General features: G+C 45.3%; 1 protein-coding gene across 1 annotated transcript in view; it reads right to left on the reverse strand.

Moving 5' to 3' along the window:
- Positions 1-739: 739 nt before the first annotated feature.
- LOC139050428 (fibroblast growth factor receptor substrate 3-like) overlaps positions 740-15402 on the reverse strand; it is a 67547-nt gene continuing 52884 nt past the window's right edge. The window contains exons 3-4 of the mRNA XM_070526792.1: positions 10099-10338; positions 740-9299 (exon numbers count right to left, since the gene is read on the reverse strand). Coding sequence (XP_070382893.1) covers positions 8379-9299; positions 10099-10338 — 1161 coding nt within the window. The 3' untranslated portion in view covers positions 740-8378. The remainder of the gene's footprint in view (positions 9300-10098; positions 10339-15402) is intronic.

The following is a 15402-nucleotide window of genomic DNA, read 5'->3' on the forward strand; positions in this document are numbered from 1 at the left end:
AAACTTTGCCTCGAAATAGCGATCTGTTATGCAAAAAAGAGGTGAGGCGTGCAGATAGGACACAAGAGTAAAGTGGACAACACGAACGCCGACTCTCTGCACGCCTCACCTCTTTTTTGCATAATGAATCCTTACCAACTAGCTCAGCTTTCTGTCGAAATAGCAATATTGTGGTTTTCATACCTCATCGGCCATGCCACTGACGCTGCCTCGAAACCAAAACTAGCAATGCCTAGTTGACCTAGTACTCTCCAACTGCACCCAAACCTCGGAGCAAGCTAAGCCACTACGTATTGAGAGGCTGCTAGTGGCTGCATTTGCTGGTTGTGTACTTTCCGTCCCTTGCTGCTGAGAGGCTGGCTTTTCAGCAACGCTTATACGTCCAGTGGCTGAGCATGTTTCACAGGGAAATTTTGCCAACAGTACGAAATCGTTACAAAATTCAGCACAATGTCGCACATATTCTTAGAAAAGATGGAAACACTGGCTAGAAACTGTGTTCGCTCCCACACAGCCAGCAATACATTTGATTTGCTTTGATTACTTTCGGGTGCCTAGGTTTTGAATGGAGTATAAATATAGTGTTCAGTGGTATTTGAATATTTGTACACCCCTGCTGTGAAGCATTGAACTTTACCTTAGCGTTGATTTGTAAGGACCAGTATAATTTGGCGTGAAGAACAGCTGCTTGGCTGTTTGAGCCGTGTAGTAGCACTGCAGCCAAAAACAACAATGCGGGTAGAACGATACGAAGCTTCTTTATTTCACCTTTTCTCCATAAATAGTAGTCGTCTTCTCAGGAACCAGCGGACATGTTAACAGGTACATATTTACTCTATCTTTGGCATTTTTTTTTTTTCTGCAGTGGACACTTGATACAATTATGATTGCGGCTCGAAGGAACGCCCGGTGTGCGTTGACAAACTGCCAAGTGCTAGTAGGTGCTGGAATGAAAATGTGCGGTCACTTGGCACCTGATTTAACTAGCTCCCTTCATTTTGAAAACTCCTTGGTTGCTAGCATTATTTGAACAAGTTCAAATGTGAAGTTTAACAAGCACACTGCATGGATATGCCTTAAACCACAATTGTGAGAGTGGAACAAATTTTCTAACAATCTGCAAAGGCAGCCAGATAGTACAAAAACCACAATGAACATGTTGCAATTGGAGCTTGTACAAATGTGAGAAAGAATGCATTCCTTCTGAGACTTCTTGCAAGCCAAGCCAAGAACACACCTCACATACCTTAACTGAGGGGGGGGGGGAAAAAAAAGACATTGGGTAGCAGCATCGCTTCTATTATGTGCATGCTGTATTGTGTGCACTGATGACTGCGTTTCAACTAAAGGTAATGCCATATCTCTGCATTCCAAATAAATGTTGCTAGGAGTGAAAAGAATTCTCCGTTGAAATGCCATTATGATGCATCTCTCAATTTTTTTTTTTGAACAAGCAACTTGGCAGAAGGTCTCGCACTAGAGACTCGGGCATATTCGACATCAACTTCATGTGAAGTTACTTTTTTAGCAACCCGATTCCATTTATGCGCTTTCTTTCAGAGGCACAATGTTAAGGTACTCGTCAACATTTTTCCTGGCATACAGATACAGAAGAAATGCTTAGCTACAGCGAGAGCAACACCCATCGTACAACAGACATGCACAAAACACTGTTACTCACATAAAAGCTCACACCCTGTACAGTTCTGTCCTTTTGCGAGGTTGCAGCAGGGCCAAAAGGTTGTCACATATGCACAGTAACGCTGCACGCTGCTCCAACTCGGCAAAGGCAGTTGGTAATCAACGGACACGGAAAAAATTGCTGCCAGAGATATTTGAGATGTATACTTAATGCCCTGGTGCCTCTGTACTCTGTGCAGAAAACTTCAACAGGCCTCAAACACAACTTGCAGCATTACCTGCATTCGCATATATGCAACACTTCAAGTAAACATGTACTTTGAATCAACTGTTGGTTGTTTTAACATCTGTATGACGTAACTTAAACACATTCCCAAGATCCGCAACATATTTTTTTTCTGGCAACTAGCACCACAAAAGGTACAGCTGAGAGCAAAAGTTTAGAGACGATGTTATCAGCAAAGAAATTTATTCTAGCACAGCCGAGCAATGTGGAATTACTGTAATGCATGACATTGGTTGAACAGGTGCACACGGGCTACACAACTTTAGTTGAGCCTTCGTGCCTAGGCAGTGAACAGAAAAAGATATTTTCATAGCACCTGTGGTCTCCAGACATTTTCTCGCGACTGTAAGTGTACGTAAAGTAACGGGGAATTAATACACAAGAGCACTCGAAGTTAGCACCTGAGCAGCAACAACACCATCTGAAAATGCCTAAAACACTCGCATGTGCAGTCTTTGGTATCTGGCACAAGCTAGGACTAGGCAGCCGACTGCACAACTTTCACGTTGACAATGACAAACTTTTTAAACTGGTTAACCAAAGAAGCCACATAGATGAACAAGTCAAAAGTAACCTCCAAAAATTTCTACCTGGTGGCAGTACCAGAACAGTTTGCCACGTTACAATTTACTCTCTTGTCAGTTGCAGCTGGATTTGCAAGAGGAATTTCTGTTTGTTCACCGATGGCATGCGCACAGCAATGCAAAAGCCAGGATGAATTGGATGGTAATTAAGCAGCGATCATTTTTTTAAATGCCACCCTCTCCCAACTGTCCACTTCAATGTTACACTGTTAATGGTATGAGCACCTGTGCTATGAGCACCTGTGCATTTTTGCACAGACCTTGTAAAGGGGAAACTTTAGGTCGTGCCCTCCATTGTCAAACATAGTACTGCAAAATTCATGATGCTTTACCGAGTTGACACAGTGAACCAGTTTGAGTAAAATTTTCTGCATTGAAAAGAAAATGTCGAATTCAAGTGGCTAATGTAAGAATTTTGTGCGTGTCTGTAAGCTTGTGCACAAAAATTAATTTTTTTTAATTAATAAAACAAACGCCTCAATGTTGCAACTCTACTACAGTGTTATCGTTTTGTAAATTTCATCTATTAAAGCATTTGAGGCAGATGTCTTGCATGTGACTACAATGTGCCAATATTCTGTAAATCTAACGTTTGTGAAAATTCTCTAACACAATAAGAATGTTACATAAACTTTAACATGTTCATTTTGTTAGTCTTAAATGATCTTATAAACTCAGTTTACAGAGATGCAATGCCCTTCTTTGTTACAGTATGGTAAATGTGGTGCTTTAGTGTTTTCTTTTTCTAATTTTGGAACTTGGGAAAAAAGAAATGTTGTGGGCCTTAAGTTAGCTTCTGGTAATCTCTGCACTTCCATTTTTTTTTTCTTTAAATGCTACATACTCAAATAATTTCAGTGGTACAGGGGCATTTCTTCAATTTCACATACATTTAGAAGACAAACTCGGAGTTGGCCCTGCACCAATGTTTCCGTTTGAGTAGATGGACCAAGTTTTAATGTGTATACATAGCTGCTTCAAGCTTTCACATCAGCTCGCATAGCACATTGTGGAGGAACTCTGAAGTTATTAAATAACAGTTAACACAGCTGCCATAAAAGCAGAGTTTGTTACGTTTCTGCAAACATCACTTGGGTGCTTCATACAAAGCAGCGTACATTTACATGCTCATTGTGCTTCCACACAATAACGGCAACAGGACAGTCATAAACTATTGCTTGCAGGAAGCATATGTGGACATTCTTTCAACTGAGGATTATCCATTGTTTGCCTATTAAACATAGCTCAATATTTAACTGCATTCTTAACGATCATAGTAAACTTTTGAAGCACAACGTAGGTTTAACTTGATTACTTTTGTGGATCCATCTATGTGTCGCCAGAATACACAACTCAAAGCTTTGAAAATCTGTAACAGTCATAACATTGCCTATAAAATTAGCTGTGAAAGTGGGACAGAAGCTGCAAAGCAGCTGCTGTTGTCAATAATAAGGCCGTAGTAAGGTCGTTTTTAACAGAAGCTGCCTGTAAGAAATCTGGTCATAGCTGCACATTTCCTTGAACGGTTCATTATACAAGAAATAGAAAAGTACACACCGTGTTAACATCAATAGGAAATGTAAATATTAATATTTTGAAAGCCTCTGTTTGTAATCCTTAGTCTTGAAATATGCCTAGCATTCATTTTCGTGGGGCGACAAAAGTCGAACACTGGACGGTGCATGTGCCTGAATTTAAAAGAAAATTTTAAAACATTTTTATTTTGTGTCAATAAAGCAGCCGTTCAGGGCTTATATAAGCTTACCTATTTGAGACTTCAGTCAGGACCAATGACCTGACCGCCTTGCAAACACCAGCAAGCACAAGCATGATTAACTTTGAAGAAACTCCCTCCACATAGACACAAAGTAAACACACACTGGAAAAAATTAACAATGGCTGCAGGTATAGCCATGTATCAAATGACCATAGGTCACTGGAGCCCTCTGCGTACAAGCTGACAAATTATAATGCTCCATCTTTCAAAGTTGCATGCTTGTTGTTACACATACATTAACATGCATTAGAAGAAAAAAATATTTAAGAACGGGAAACATCAGGAACACTTCATGAGATCTTTGCGAAATGTATGCTTAAATTGACAAACAAACGAAACATGAACAAGCTTTGGCTAAAACAAGTGCTAACACGTCGATAACACACCGTGCCTTTTCTTTGGTGGCAATGTGATTGAAATGCCTGTGAAATGCAACTGGCACATTAGCACCTGGTCATCTTTGGTCAGTGGCTGGAATACTTAAATACTTAAAACACGGCTCCAGCTGGCATTCACCCACGTTTGGCAGTTAGGCCTGGTCAATGTGTGATGCAACATTACCCTGCAAGAATACCCTGCTACATGTGCAGTCACGAAGCCAACAAAAAGAAAATGGCAGGTATTGATGCAGGCTTATGTGTGAGTGAAGATAACGTTTGAGCTAGCATTTGGGTTCTGCACTGTCATTGAAACATGTTTCTGAAGAAGTGCATGAGGCATCGATTTTCTGCTCAGTTAGACAGTTTTGATCCCTGCTAATGAAAATCCTTCTACTACAGACACTTCTGATATGCAAAAAAAAAAAAAAGTGCAGTCAAGGATAACAATGCATCAGCTTAAGTCTTCTGGCTGATGAAACAATTCCCTATCCAGGCATGTAAAAATGTGTAAAACATGCGTAGAATAAGAATGCCCAAGTGAAACAAACTTCAGGTTAGCTGCTGTAAATGTTTCTATGTCAATAAATAAAAGTGACCTCATTCAGAGCATGAACTACTTTGGTAAAGCAAAATGGACTTGTAGAACATCAGCCAGAAACAGTGAAGATGACTGCCTAGCAAGAGATCATTCAGCAATACAACCAAAAGCCATGCAAGTCCAGCTCAATCATGCTCTTCAGTTCAAACTTGTGGTTAACGTCAACATCAGTAAGAACTTTGCATCGACATGCCCAGAAAAGTTGATGAGAAAGGATTCTTGCACCTATTAGTCTGCAAGGACTGCAAAACATTCGATCAAACTGAGAAAGCCCATAAGTCTTCCTCTGTATTTTACCTCTAGGCTTAGTATATGGCACTTATATACATAGCAGGTCTCGGATAAAGCATGCCTCATATACACAGAACATCATCTCTCTGAAGAGAAGCAGTAATGTAGCACAAAACAAGCAGTGAAGCCAGATGTGCTAATACACCAGGCAAATGTGGAATTTTCTGCCTTTTCAGTTATCCTAACCATGATTAGCTGGGAAAGCCAACACCATGTTTGCAGCCATTATAGATGCTCTGACATGACTATTTGCTGCACGGAAAAACATTACCAGGACACATGTTTGGCATATGGCCAGCTCTGCATTTACAGGACGCAAAGCAGGCGGCCAATATTTTTTTCTGCTACCAGTTAAATGCACTGGCCTCTTTACTATGCTAAATCGTCACAGACCAGAGGAAAGTTGCCATCGAATACTGCAATCTGGCATGAAAAATGAGTCTGCTGGTAAAATGCAGTCTGTATGCCCTAATAAATTAAGCCCAACATCTAGAAATCTGGTGTATCGCGTTTTGGCTGTGGACAAGATGTGATGCCTCCAGAGCTCTTAGCTCTTGTGACAAATGTTACCATCTGTGTTAAAGGTCTACAGACAAGTGACCACAAACAAGAACTTCTTGCTGCCTGTGCCACATGGGCAGAAAAAAATTACATTAACCTGTTGATGCCTTAAATTTTAATGCCATTTGTGTAATGCCACATGGACAAACTGAATGTCATTTGTTTAGTGTCGTGTTATTTAACGCGCTCGCCAGAACTCATTTGACTGAGAAACGTGTGCTCTCAATACCATAGCTTGTGCGGAGCAGTATAATGGAAGTATTTGGAGCAGCATCTATCGTGTCAAAAATTATATGCAGCATTCGATTACCACGCTGTCAGTAGTTGTAGTCGGCAAACTTCCTCAGGTCGGCATTGTAATGGCTTCGAAGCGGCAAGCGGTATTTTGCTTCTGGGCTTTGAATTTGACATGCAATTGCTGAAGTTGCTACAGTCGGTTGCAACACTGTCGGTTGCCACAAAATTAAGCTAACGGTACCATAGCATGCTTATATTATATTTCACTATTCGCAAATGCAGATGAAACTTGTCAAGATGCATTTATCTTTTAATTAGGAGTTGCTCACTCAAGAAGATGCTGTCATCGACATCATCATACTAAATGCAATTATATTTGGACATGTGGCAGCTCCACCGAAAAAGGATTTCATAAGAAAACTTAAGGCATTATCGATTAAATATAATATTTTTAGGCCTCGTGGCACAGGTATAAGTCTTCTACAACACTTGCTGCACTTTGAAAATGTAAAGATTGAATGTAAGGAGAGTTACTCTATTTCACCACAGGTGTGGAGTATCATTAGTGATGCAGGAACCCTAGAACTATACTTGGTGACCGTTCAGGTGATGGGCACCCGATGGGCACCCAGAAACTTCCTTAAGTCTGACAGTAAATTAGGGCAAATCACCTCATTTCACATTCTCATGCTCGTTTGTTTTCCATCTACGTGTGTGTCAAGTTATTGTACTACGTTATTAAGGTATTAACTGACTAGAGCTAATTATACCTATTGGGAAAGAAAGAAAAAAGGAAAATTTGTCATGTGCTGTGTGAGTTTTTCTAAATGTCACTAGCATCTTAAGCTTGGCTTTACACACAGCAATTGTACACGAAACTAAGTGTACTATACGTATTCACCCAATCCTAAGATGCACTTTCTTTCCCAGAAAATGTGTCGACAAATTGCCTGCATGTTACAATCGGACATATATAACTAAAACTGCATTTGAGGCATTGGTGAAAGGTGACCGTCAGAGCCAACACGATTGCCATCATAAGATGGCGATGGAACAAGTTTCCGTGTAGGTTACTATGCTTAAATCTTCGTGCTTGATTTTTTAGGCTGACAATGCTCAAAGGATCGCCAGTGATGTCTCACTTCCGTTATTAAGGCTCACTCAAAAGATGAGTTATTTTACATGGTTGATGCTAGTGGCTGAATTTTGATTCAGTGATGATAAATTTTGCTTGTTTGATTTTTTTTCTGACTCCAAAAATAGGAAGCTTCCTATGTTTTTTCTTGTTATGAAAATCAGGAGCATGTTAGAATAGTGAAGGTACAATAGGTGGTCGAAAATGTGTTCAAACCCTATTACTGTTTCCAAAAGCTGAAACTGAGCAGATTATATAACCTGGCAAGTATTGTTGGCACGACCAGCTAGTCAATAATTTGAATGTCAGCATTGAGGCAGCTTTTCTAGGCCGCATGTACGAGTAGCCCACGAACATCGTTTACACAGTGTATGCACAAGCACCAAACAAGTGTGCCACCCAGACACCATTTTTTGCCTCCTTTGAAGCAACAGCTCAGTGCTACGTCTTAGGAGCACTGCATCGCTCACAGCACAAATCTGGCAGGCCAGTTGTGACCAGTTGCCAAGAGTTCCGGGCAGCACCTGGCATTCCAGGAGGAGAGAGCATAAGTGTGCTCATTGCCTCTAACTTCCAGAACCCCACCCTGAGGCCTAATTTGACATCCGCTGTGGTCTGGTCACTCGCAGAGCAGCAACTTGGGCCGTTCTCTCGTCACATTATCAGCAGGGCAGGTTATCGTCATACCCACACTGATGCACGCATACCCAAACGACACCTCATCACTTAGCAGACCACTGACAAACATTGCTGCAGTAGCTTGTCTTGCACAAGCCGTCGTTGTGGTAGTTAGCTTCTGGTCAGCAAGGTTGGAGAATGCATGCACTTTATCAGCTGGGCCATAGCGCTCACCCATATGCGCACATACCCCGAGACACCCCCCACTGTTCAGCACAGCACGGGGACTGCGTTGCTGTTGTGGCGAGTCTTGCGCACGCTGTCGTCGTGGTGGTGTGCACTCGGGTTGGCCGAGTTGGACAGTGCGGCCGTCCGGTCGAAGTCGATAGTCGCATAGCCCTCGGGCGTGCGTATGGGCGACGTGGGCTGCGAGCCCGGTGGCGCCAGTGCCACAGTGGCGCCACCTGGCGCCACCGCCGTCGTGCCTACCACGGGCGCTGCGGTCGCCACGGGTGACACGGCACTCGTGCTCGAGTCGCTCTGGTGGTCCAGGTCGAGCACCACGTAATTGACTTCGTCTGCCAACCCGCCGTTATTGACGAGGCCAGCTGCTGCCGCTGCTGATGATGACGCTGCTGCTGATGGTGGCACAGCGCGCTCGGGGGATGCCGGACAGCTCAGGTTTGCGTACGAGTGCGTCTGTGATGGCGGCGGTTGTTGGTGCTGCTGACTCAAGGGCATGGGGTTTACGTTGACGTAGAAGTGGTTGCTGTCTCTCTGCTTGACGACTGCCTCCTGTCTGAGTAGGTCATCCAGCTTGGCGTAGTTAGTGTTGATGTCGACGCAGGGTGGCGGGTGCGGCTGGCCGCACTGGGCGCACGAGTTGACGTAGGAATGCTGAACGTGTTGTGGCAGGTTCTGGGCCGTCACAGTGGCCGTCGTAATGGCGGCTGTGTTTGACTGCGTAGTTGTGGGAGGACGCAGGGGACCCAGAGAGATGGGTTCAAGGTAACCCGACGAGTCGACTGTGGGGCCGTTGCTGATGGGCGGGGGAAAGATGATGTCGTTCCTCTGGCTTGTCAGTGGGACCACGCCGGAAGATGGCACCGACTGCTGCTGGTCGGTGGCTGTTGCTGAACTGCTGATGGTCGTCGTCATGGCGGACGCGGCGCCCGAGTTCTGGATGCACTCCTGCGAGCAAATGGACGAATACGAATGAAGCTTACTTGCCCCCCCCCCCCCCCCCCCCATATAACTGAAACCTGGAGCATTGAAAAAGATAATGGGATACCGATGTCAGAGACAAAGGGGCTGCGCGACCATGGATATCATTCATTGTTCATGTCGATGTCGATGTCCGTTGTCCTGCAAATGGTCATGCTTTCCCTCTAAGCGCCACAGCTCTGTGGGAGGTACCTGTTACGTCTACTCAGCGAGATGGCGATACCAAACCCGGAGGATGAGGCAAAAACGCTAGGACCACATGCTACACCTTGGCGACTGTGATGCGACAGCATCATCAGAATTGAACTGCCAGCAGGATCAGCTCGCGTTACGAACCACATTAAAACAGAACACATACATCATGCACTGGTGTAAGAAGCGTCCTAACTGGCCAACTACATTTGATCACACAAGTCTCAGGGATAGGCCCAGTCTGGGTTACAGTTACATCTCGATATAACAAACACGGATATAACGAAGTAAATCTAAAAAGCTTCTCGCCAATATCAGCATGTAACGAACGCTCACTCATAACATTCGATAAACAAAGGCGCTTTCGTGTCAAACGCGGCTTTGTTATAGTGACGGCCGACTGCATACTGTCTTCTGGATAGTCTTACTATTGCAGTCTCCGTGATCATTTTACTTTTCTGGGCAAGAAGCTCGCGGACAGGAAGTCAAGGGTGATGACCGGTGGGGTATAGAGTAGGCAGAGCTTCGCTTTGCAAGCATTATTACTGGCCATAAGGAAGGAGCAGTGTTATACCTGCAGGGCGTTGAAGAGCGCCTCTGCGCGGTGGCACTTGAAGGCGTAGATGCCCGATCCCGTGGGGCAACGGCGGCCGCTCTCGAAGGAGAAGAGGTGCGCGTCGAAGCCGTAGCGGCGCAGACCGCGCAGGGGCCACCGCACGGGTGGCCGGCCACGCTGGTACAGCACCAGGTCGTTCGCGTTCACCTCGATCTTGCCCGGGCTCACCTCGGCGCCCTGCTCGTCCAGGTTCCACACCTGCATCGTCCCCGCACTGATCAGAGTCGCCCTCACTAGAACACAAACACATGACGCGCAGAGAGCCCTCATATCCTCCCAATACTCCATGTGTATTCTCCCGAACGAAGATCTCGTGGTCATGGATACGTGACCATGAGATAACCATGAGATACGTGACCATGAGGCAAGCACGTACCCAGGATTTTTTTTCAGGGGGGGGGGGGCCCACCACCTCCATCATCATCATCATCATCATCATGTTTTATGTCCACTGCAGGATGAAGGCCTCTCCCTGCAATGCGATCTCCAATTACCCCTGTCCTGCGCCAACCGATTCCAACTAGCGCACGCGAATTTCCTAATTTCACCGCTCCGTCTAGTCTTTTGTCGTCCTCGATTGCCTTTTCCTTCTCTTGGTAACCATTCTGTAATCCTAATGGTCCAACCGTTATCTAATTGGCGCATTACATGACCTGCCCAGCTACTTTTTTCCTCTTGATGTGAATTTGAATATCGTCTATACCCGTTCGCTCTCTGATCCAAACCGCTCTCTTTCTCTCTCTTAACGTTATGCCTAGCAATCTTCGTTCGATCGCTCTTTGCGCGATCCTTAACTTGCTCTCAAGTCTCTGCTCCATATGTCAGCACTGGCAAAATGCACTGATTGCACACCTCACTTTTCAATAATAATGGTAAGCTTCCAGTCAGGAGCTGGTAATGTCTGCCGTATGCGATCCAACCTATTTTTATTCTTCTGTGAATTTCGTTCTCATGACAGGGTTGCCTGTGATTAATTGACCTAGGTAAACGTGCTCCTTCACAGTCTCTAGTGGCCGAATGGCAATCCTGATCTCTTGTTCCTTTGTTGTCGTTGTTGTTGTAGCCTGTGGCACGTGTGGCTCCTACCCACGATGGGGGATTGGCCAAGAAATCGGTGGATTATTCCAAAATAATATAGAGCATAAATTTCCTAATATCTATGCGAATATCACTGAATAGGGTTGAATTACCGGCTAAAATAAAATCAGGAAAGTGCTGTGTGATGAGGAATAATTAATTTAAAAGTAATAGAAAAATAGAATTTAGCAGGGCATTCGTTTAGATTCTGTAAGGAATGTTTGGACAGCGAAGCATGCATCCCTGTGGCTGAATCCCAAAGTGGACGCCCCGAACGAAAGAACTGCAGGTTCTGTCAAGTCCAGGCCAGTTCTTTGAAAAGGTATCTCCAACAATCTTTACGCAGCAAAGCAGCGGCAAGATAGAAGAAAGTGCTGTATCGTCTCCTTCTCCTCACAAAAAAAGCAAAGGGGAGAGGGAACGAAACCCGGCCGGTATAAATAGAAATTTATGGAGGGAATGCGGCAGCGTAATTTGGTGAGGCAGACCTCGAGCATCTTTGTGTAACAAGATTCGCTATGCCAGGGAAATGCCAGGTGTTTATACTCTGGAGAAGCTGCCAAATGTGGATTTCTGGGTTTCTGTGGGTTTCAAATGTGGTTTCTGTCAAATAGGAGTTTCTGTATCCTGTTCATTACTGTTTCTAAGTGAGGTATCGTGACTCCTCTTGGTACTGTATACAGGTCAGCTTAGAATTTTTCCGCTGCTTTTACTATATCTTGGAGATTGCTGATGACATTGCCCTTTTTATCTTTTAGTGCATACATCATGGTTTGTCCTATGCCAGGTTTTTTTTTTACTGATTTCAGGCTGCGTTCATTTTTTACGGCTTCTTCAGTGTTTCTCATGTTATAGTTTCGAATATCAGTTATTTTCGCCTTGTTGATCAGTTTTGACAGTTCCGCGAATTGCGTAACGCTGTGCGGCCGCCAGTCCCATACAACCGTGTAGAGCGCAGGACTCTGCGATTCTAGACGTACTGCGCTCACCGCGAAAGGATAGAAAAACACCCACATAAGCACAGCAGAGAAGTGGCTACGTGAGGCGGTTCGATCGATAACTGTAGAAGCGTCATTCAAAACAAGTAATTGTTCTCCACTTACGGCGGCGTTTTCTCTACTTCCTTTTTCAATAAAAAGATGTTGACCCATAAATAATCTCATAAACAACGCTTAACTTTTTTATTATTCGCTTTTGCTTGCAGTTTGGTTGTTGCCTTGGCTCTCTCCCTTAGTATATCGCTTAATTTCTCAACTCCTAGCGATTTTTGTTTCCAGTTGCCAATTTTGCACAAAAAGTGCTATACAGTTAGCGAAAAACAGACGAGGTAACGGGCGACAGTCATCTTGCTTATGGGTTTAAGGGTTATTGCAGGGTTTCATGATGGACGCTCTTTCACATTATTTTATTTCCCACCCTATCTAACCCATATCACGTGTATATGGTTCCGGGCATCTGCCAGCGTCGCGGCGAGCCGTAACTCAAGGAAATAATGAAGCAATGGGATAAGTTAAACGCAATTGGCGTTTTCTCCGGTCGCAACTCGTTCCATGAGAGTACAGACCAGCTGAGTAACAGCCGCATCCTTCTCCTGGTCCCAGGATCAGCCTTAACAAAGAAGGTTGAACTAACAAAAGCGACAGCTATGCGCATGACGGTTGAATAGATGGTGACAACTGAACGCATCTCGGTTTAATTGCACGGGTGCGGAATGTATGAGAAACCTGTCGTTCACATTACAAGAGGTGCCGATAACTACTGCCGTCTAAAAGGAGTGAAAAGGGCAGCATAATGCTGACCGATGAACAGCTGTCAAATCTCAACATTGATCTGGTGACGCTTTAGGAATGTGTGAGGAGTGGTGGCGTGGGTGGGGAGGGGGGGGTATGCCATTTGATTTCGGGGGGGGGGCCGCCCCCCCCCTGGATACGTGCCTGCCATGAGGGATAACAGGAGAAGCAGCGCTCGTATCGACATATTGTGGCGGCTTGTTAAACAAAAAAAAACACAACAAAAATCGTGCATAGAAAGTTTCTTTTTATTTGATTGAGATATACATACAAGATAAATTGCGTAATCATTAATCGATTCGATTAATTTTATAATCACTGTATCCAAACTGACCATTGCCAACCATGTCACCATCTTGGGCGTCACGATCTTGTATAACCTTGACTTCTCCATAAACGTTGCTGATGTCGTCGAGGCTCCGTTAACACTGGCTTCACATGTTCACCCACAAAAAGTGAAAGGTTTGCAGAAGTGAAAATTGAGGAGAAGGAGTGAGGAGGAGTGTCGACACCGTGAGGAGGAGCTACAAGAATAAGGACGGCACCCGCATAATACGAAGAGTAGCACGATACATAAGGGACTCCGTGCACGCACTTATGCTGGGTGATAAGGACGGAGGCTTTGTAGTCATGCCCCGCAAGCTTTTTAATAATTTTCGGACCACGGATGAAAAACCCACGATGGTAAAGAGTAAGGCTGTAGCCTTACTGGAAGATTTCAAGCTCGACTGCGTCTAGGGCAGGTGAAGAACAATGACAAGGTTCAAGCACTCATTGTGTTCTTCATAGAACGAGCCACAACGTGGAACGTCCCTTCGGAGTCATTGCTACGCAGTGCGTAACATGACAGACATCTGTCAGCCGGTATCTGTGTGATGTGTGGTGCGCGACATGGTGCGGTGATCGGGACGGTCAGGAGCAGACGACAAGGAGTGCGCAAGCCGAGGCGGATTCCGTGCTGGAAGGAGAAAAACGACAACGCCGAAGAGCGTCCGGCACGAGAACGGGCGGCGCATGAAAAACAAAAAAAAGAGAAAAGCAGCCAATTAGAAAAGACCACGGGGCGTCAGGCAGCCAATCCGAGAACGCCCAATCGGCCAGAGAGAAGAAAAAGCGTGGTGCGCTGGCAGAAAGGGGAGATGCAGGGGAGACGCCAGGAGAGTCCCAGGAAGAGACGGCAGGAGGAGGTCAACCACCGGAGCGGGCGTTGAAGACGGGCCGTCGGGTTCCGGACCCGAGCCCACCAGGACTTCACCCGACCGGGACCTCCTGCCAACCTGTTCCTGTGCGTCGCCCGTTTACCTGAGCGGGCCGCCAGCTCCTCAAGGCCGGTGAGCTTCAGCGCCCGTGGGCAGGACGAGAACAGTCGGGCTACGGGCCCGAGTTCTACGCCAGCTGCCCGGCCTGAACGCCGCCGCCGTCTGCTCGTGCTACCAAGCCGCCTGGTTTACTCCTCCCGACCAGAGCTGGCCAGCTCCGGTCGCCCGGTCAACCAACGTACTCCACGACCTTTGGTGAGACCGGCGCCACTCCTTTCGTCAGCTTGTCGCCGCGTCGAGACTGTTGTGTGTCCCTGCCGTCGTGGCAGGCCCGGACTCGCGCACTACTTAGCTCCATGCTAGCCCCAAATGTGTGTCTTGATGTGTATTTGAGTGTTTCTTTTATGTTTGCTATTTTCTTCTATTTATTTTCTAGCCTTCTTTAGTTCCATTAAACGTTTTTGTGTGTTCGAAACGAACGGCTTTGTCCTCAATTGGGTTCTCGGAGGCTCCGCCTAAGAGAACCATCAGAACCATTGAGTACACGAACCTTTGCCCCCATAAGTGGGTCATCATAATCTGCAAAGACAGCTCAAGCTACCGGCACTTAATTGACTGAGGACCCATGCGAGATTGCTAGCTCAGACAGAGTACTGGAACTCTTACCGATTTTTCACTTTTAGGGCGAAAATTATTCTTTGCCTAATTGTTTACTTATCGCGTTTCCCCCTAAAAATAAAACAATCGGTAAGTCTTTATAGCCCATGAAAATATCGTTTTTGAGGCGGAAAATAAAGTGCGTCGAAGGCGCCGGTACTCCACATATATCAGCCCCCGGCCATGTGTCGACGCCGTTTAACGCGATAAATAAACGACCAGGCAAAGAATAATTTTCCCCCCAAAATGGAAAAAACACTAAGCCTATAGCCCATGAAAATATCGTTTTTGAGACGAAAAATAAAGTGCCCTGAAAGGGCCGGTACTCCACATATATCAGCTCCTGGGCATGCGTAGACGCCGTTTAAGGCGATAAATAAACGATCAGGCAAAGAATAATTTTCCTCCAAAAATGGAAAAAACAGTAAGCCTATAGCCCACGAATATATCGTTTTTGAGACGGAAAATAAGGTGCCTCG

The sequence above is a fragment of the Dermacentor albipictus genome, chromosome 10 (genome assembly GCF_038994185.2).
Source record: "Dermacentor albipictus isolate Rhodes 1998 colony chromosome 10, USDA_Dalb.pri_finalv2, whole genome shotgun sequence".
In the NCBI taxonomy this organism is placed as follows: domain Eukaryota; kingdom Metazoa; phylum Arthropoda; class Arachnida; order Ixodida; family Ixodidae; genus Dermacentor; species Dermacentor albipictus.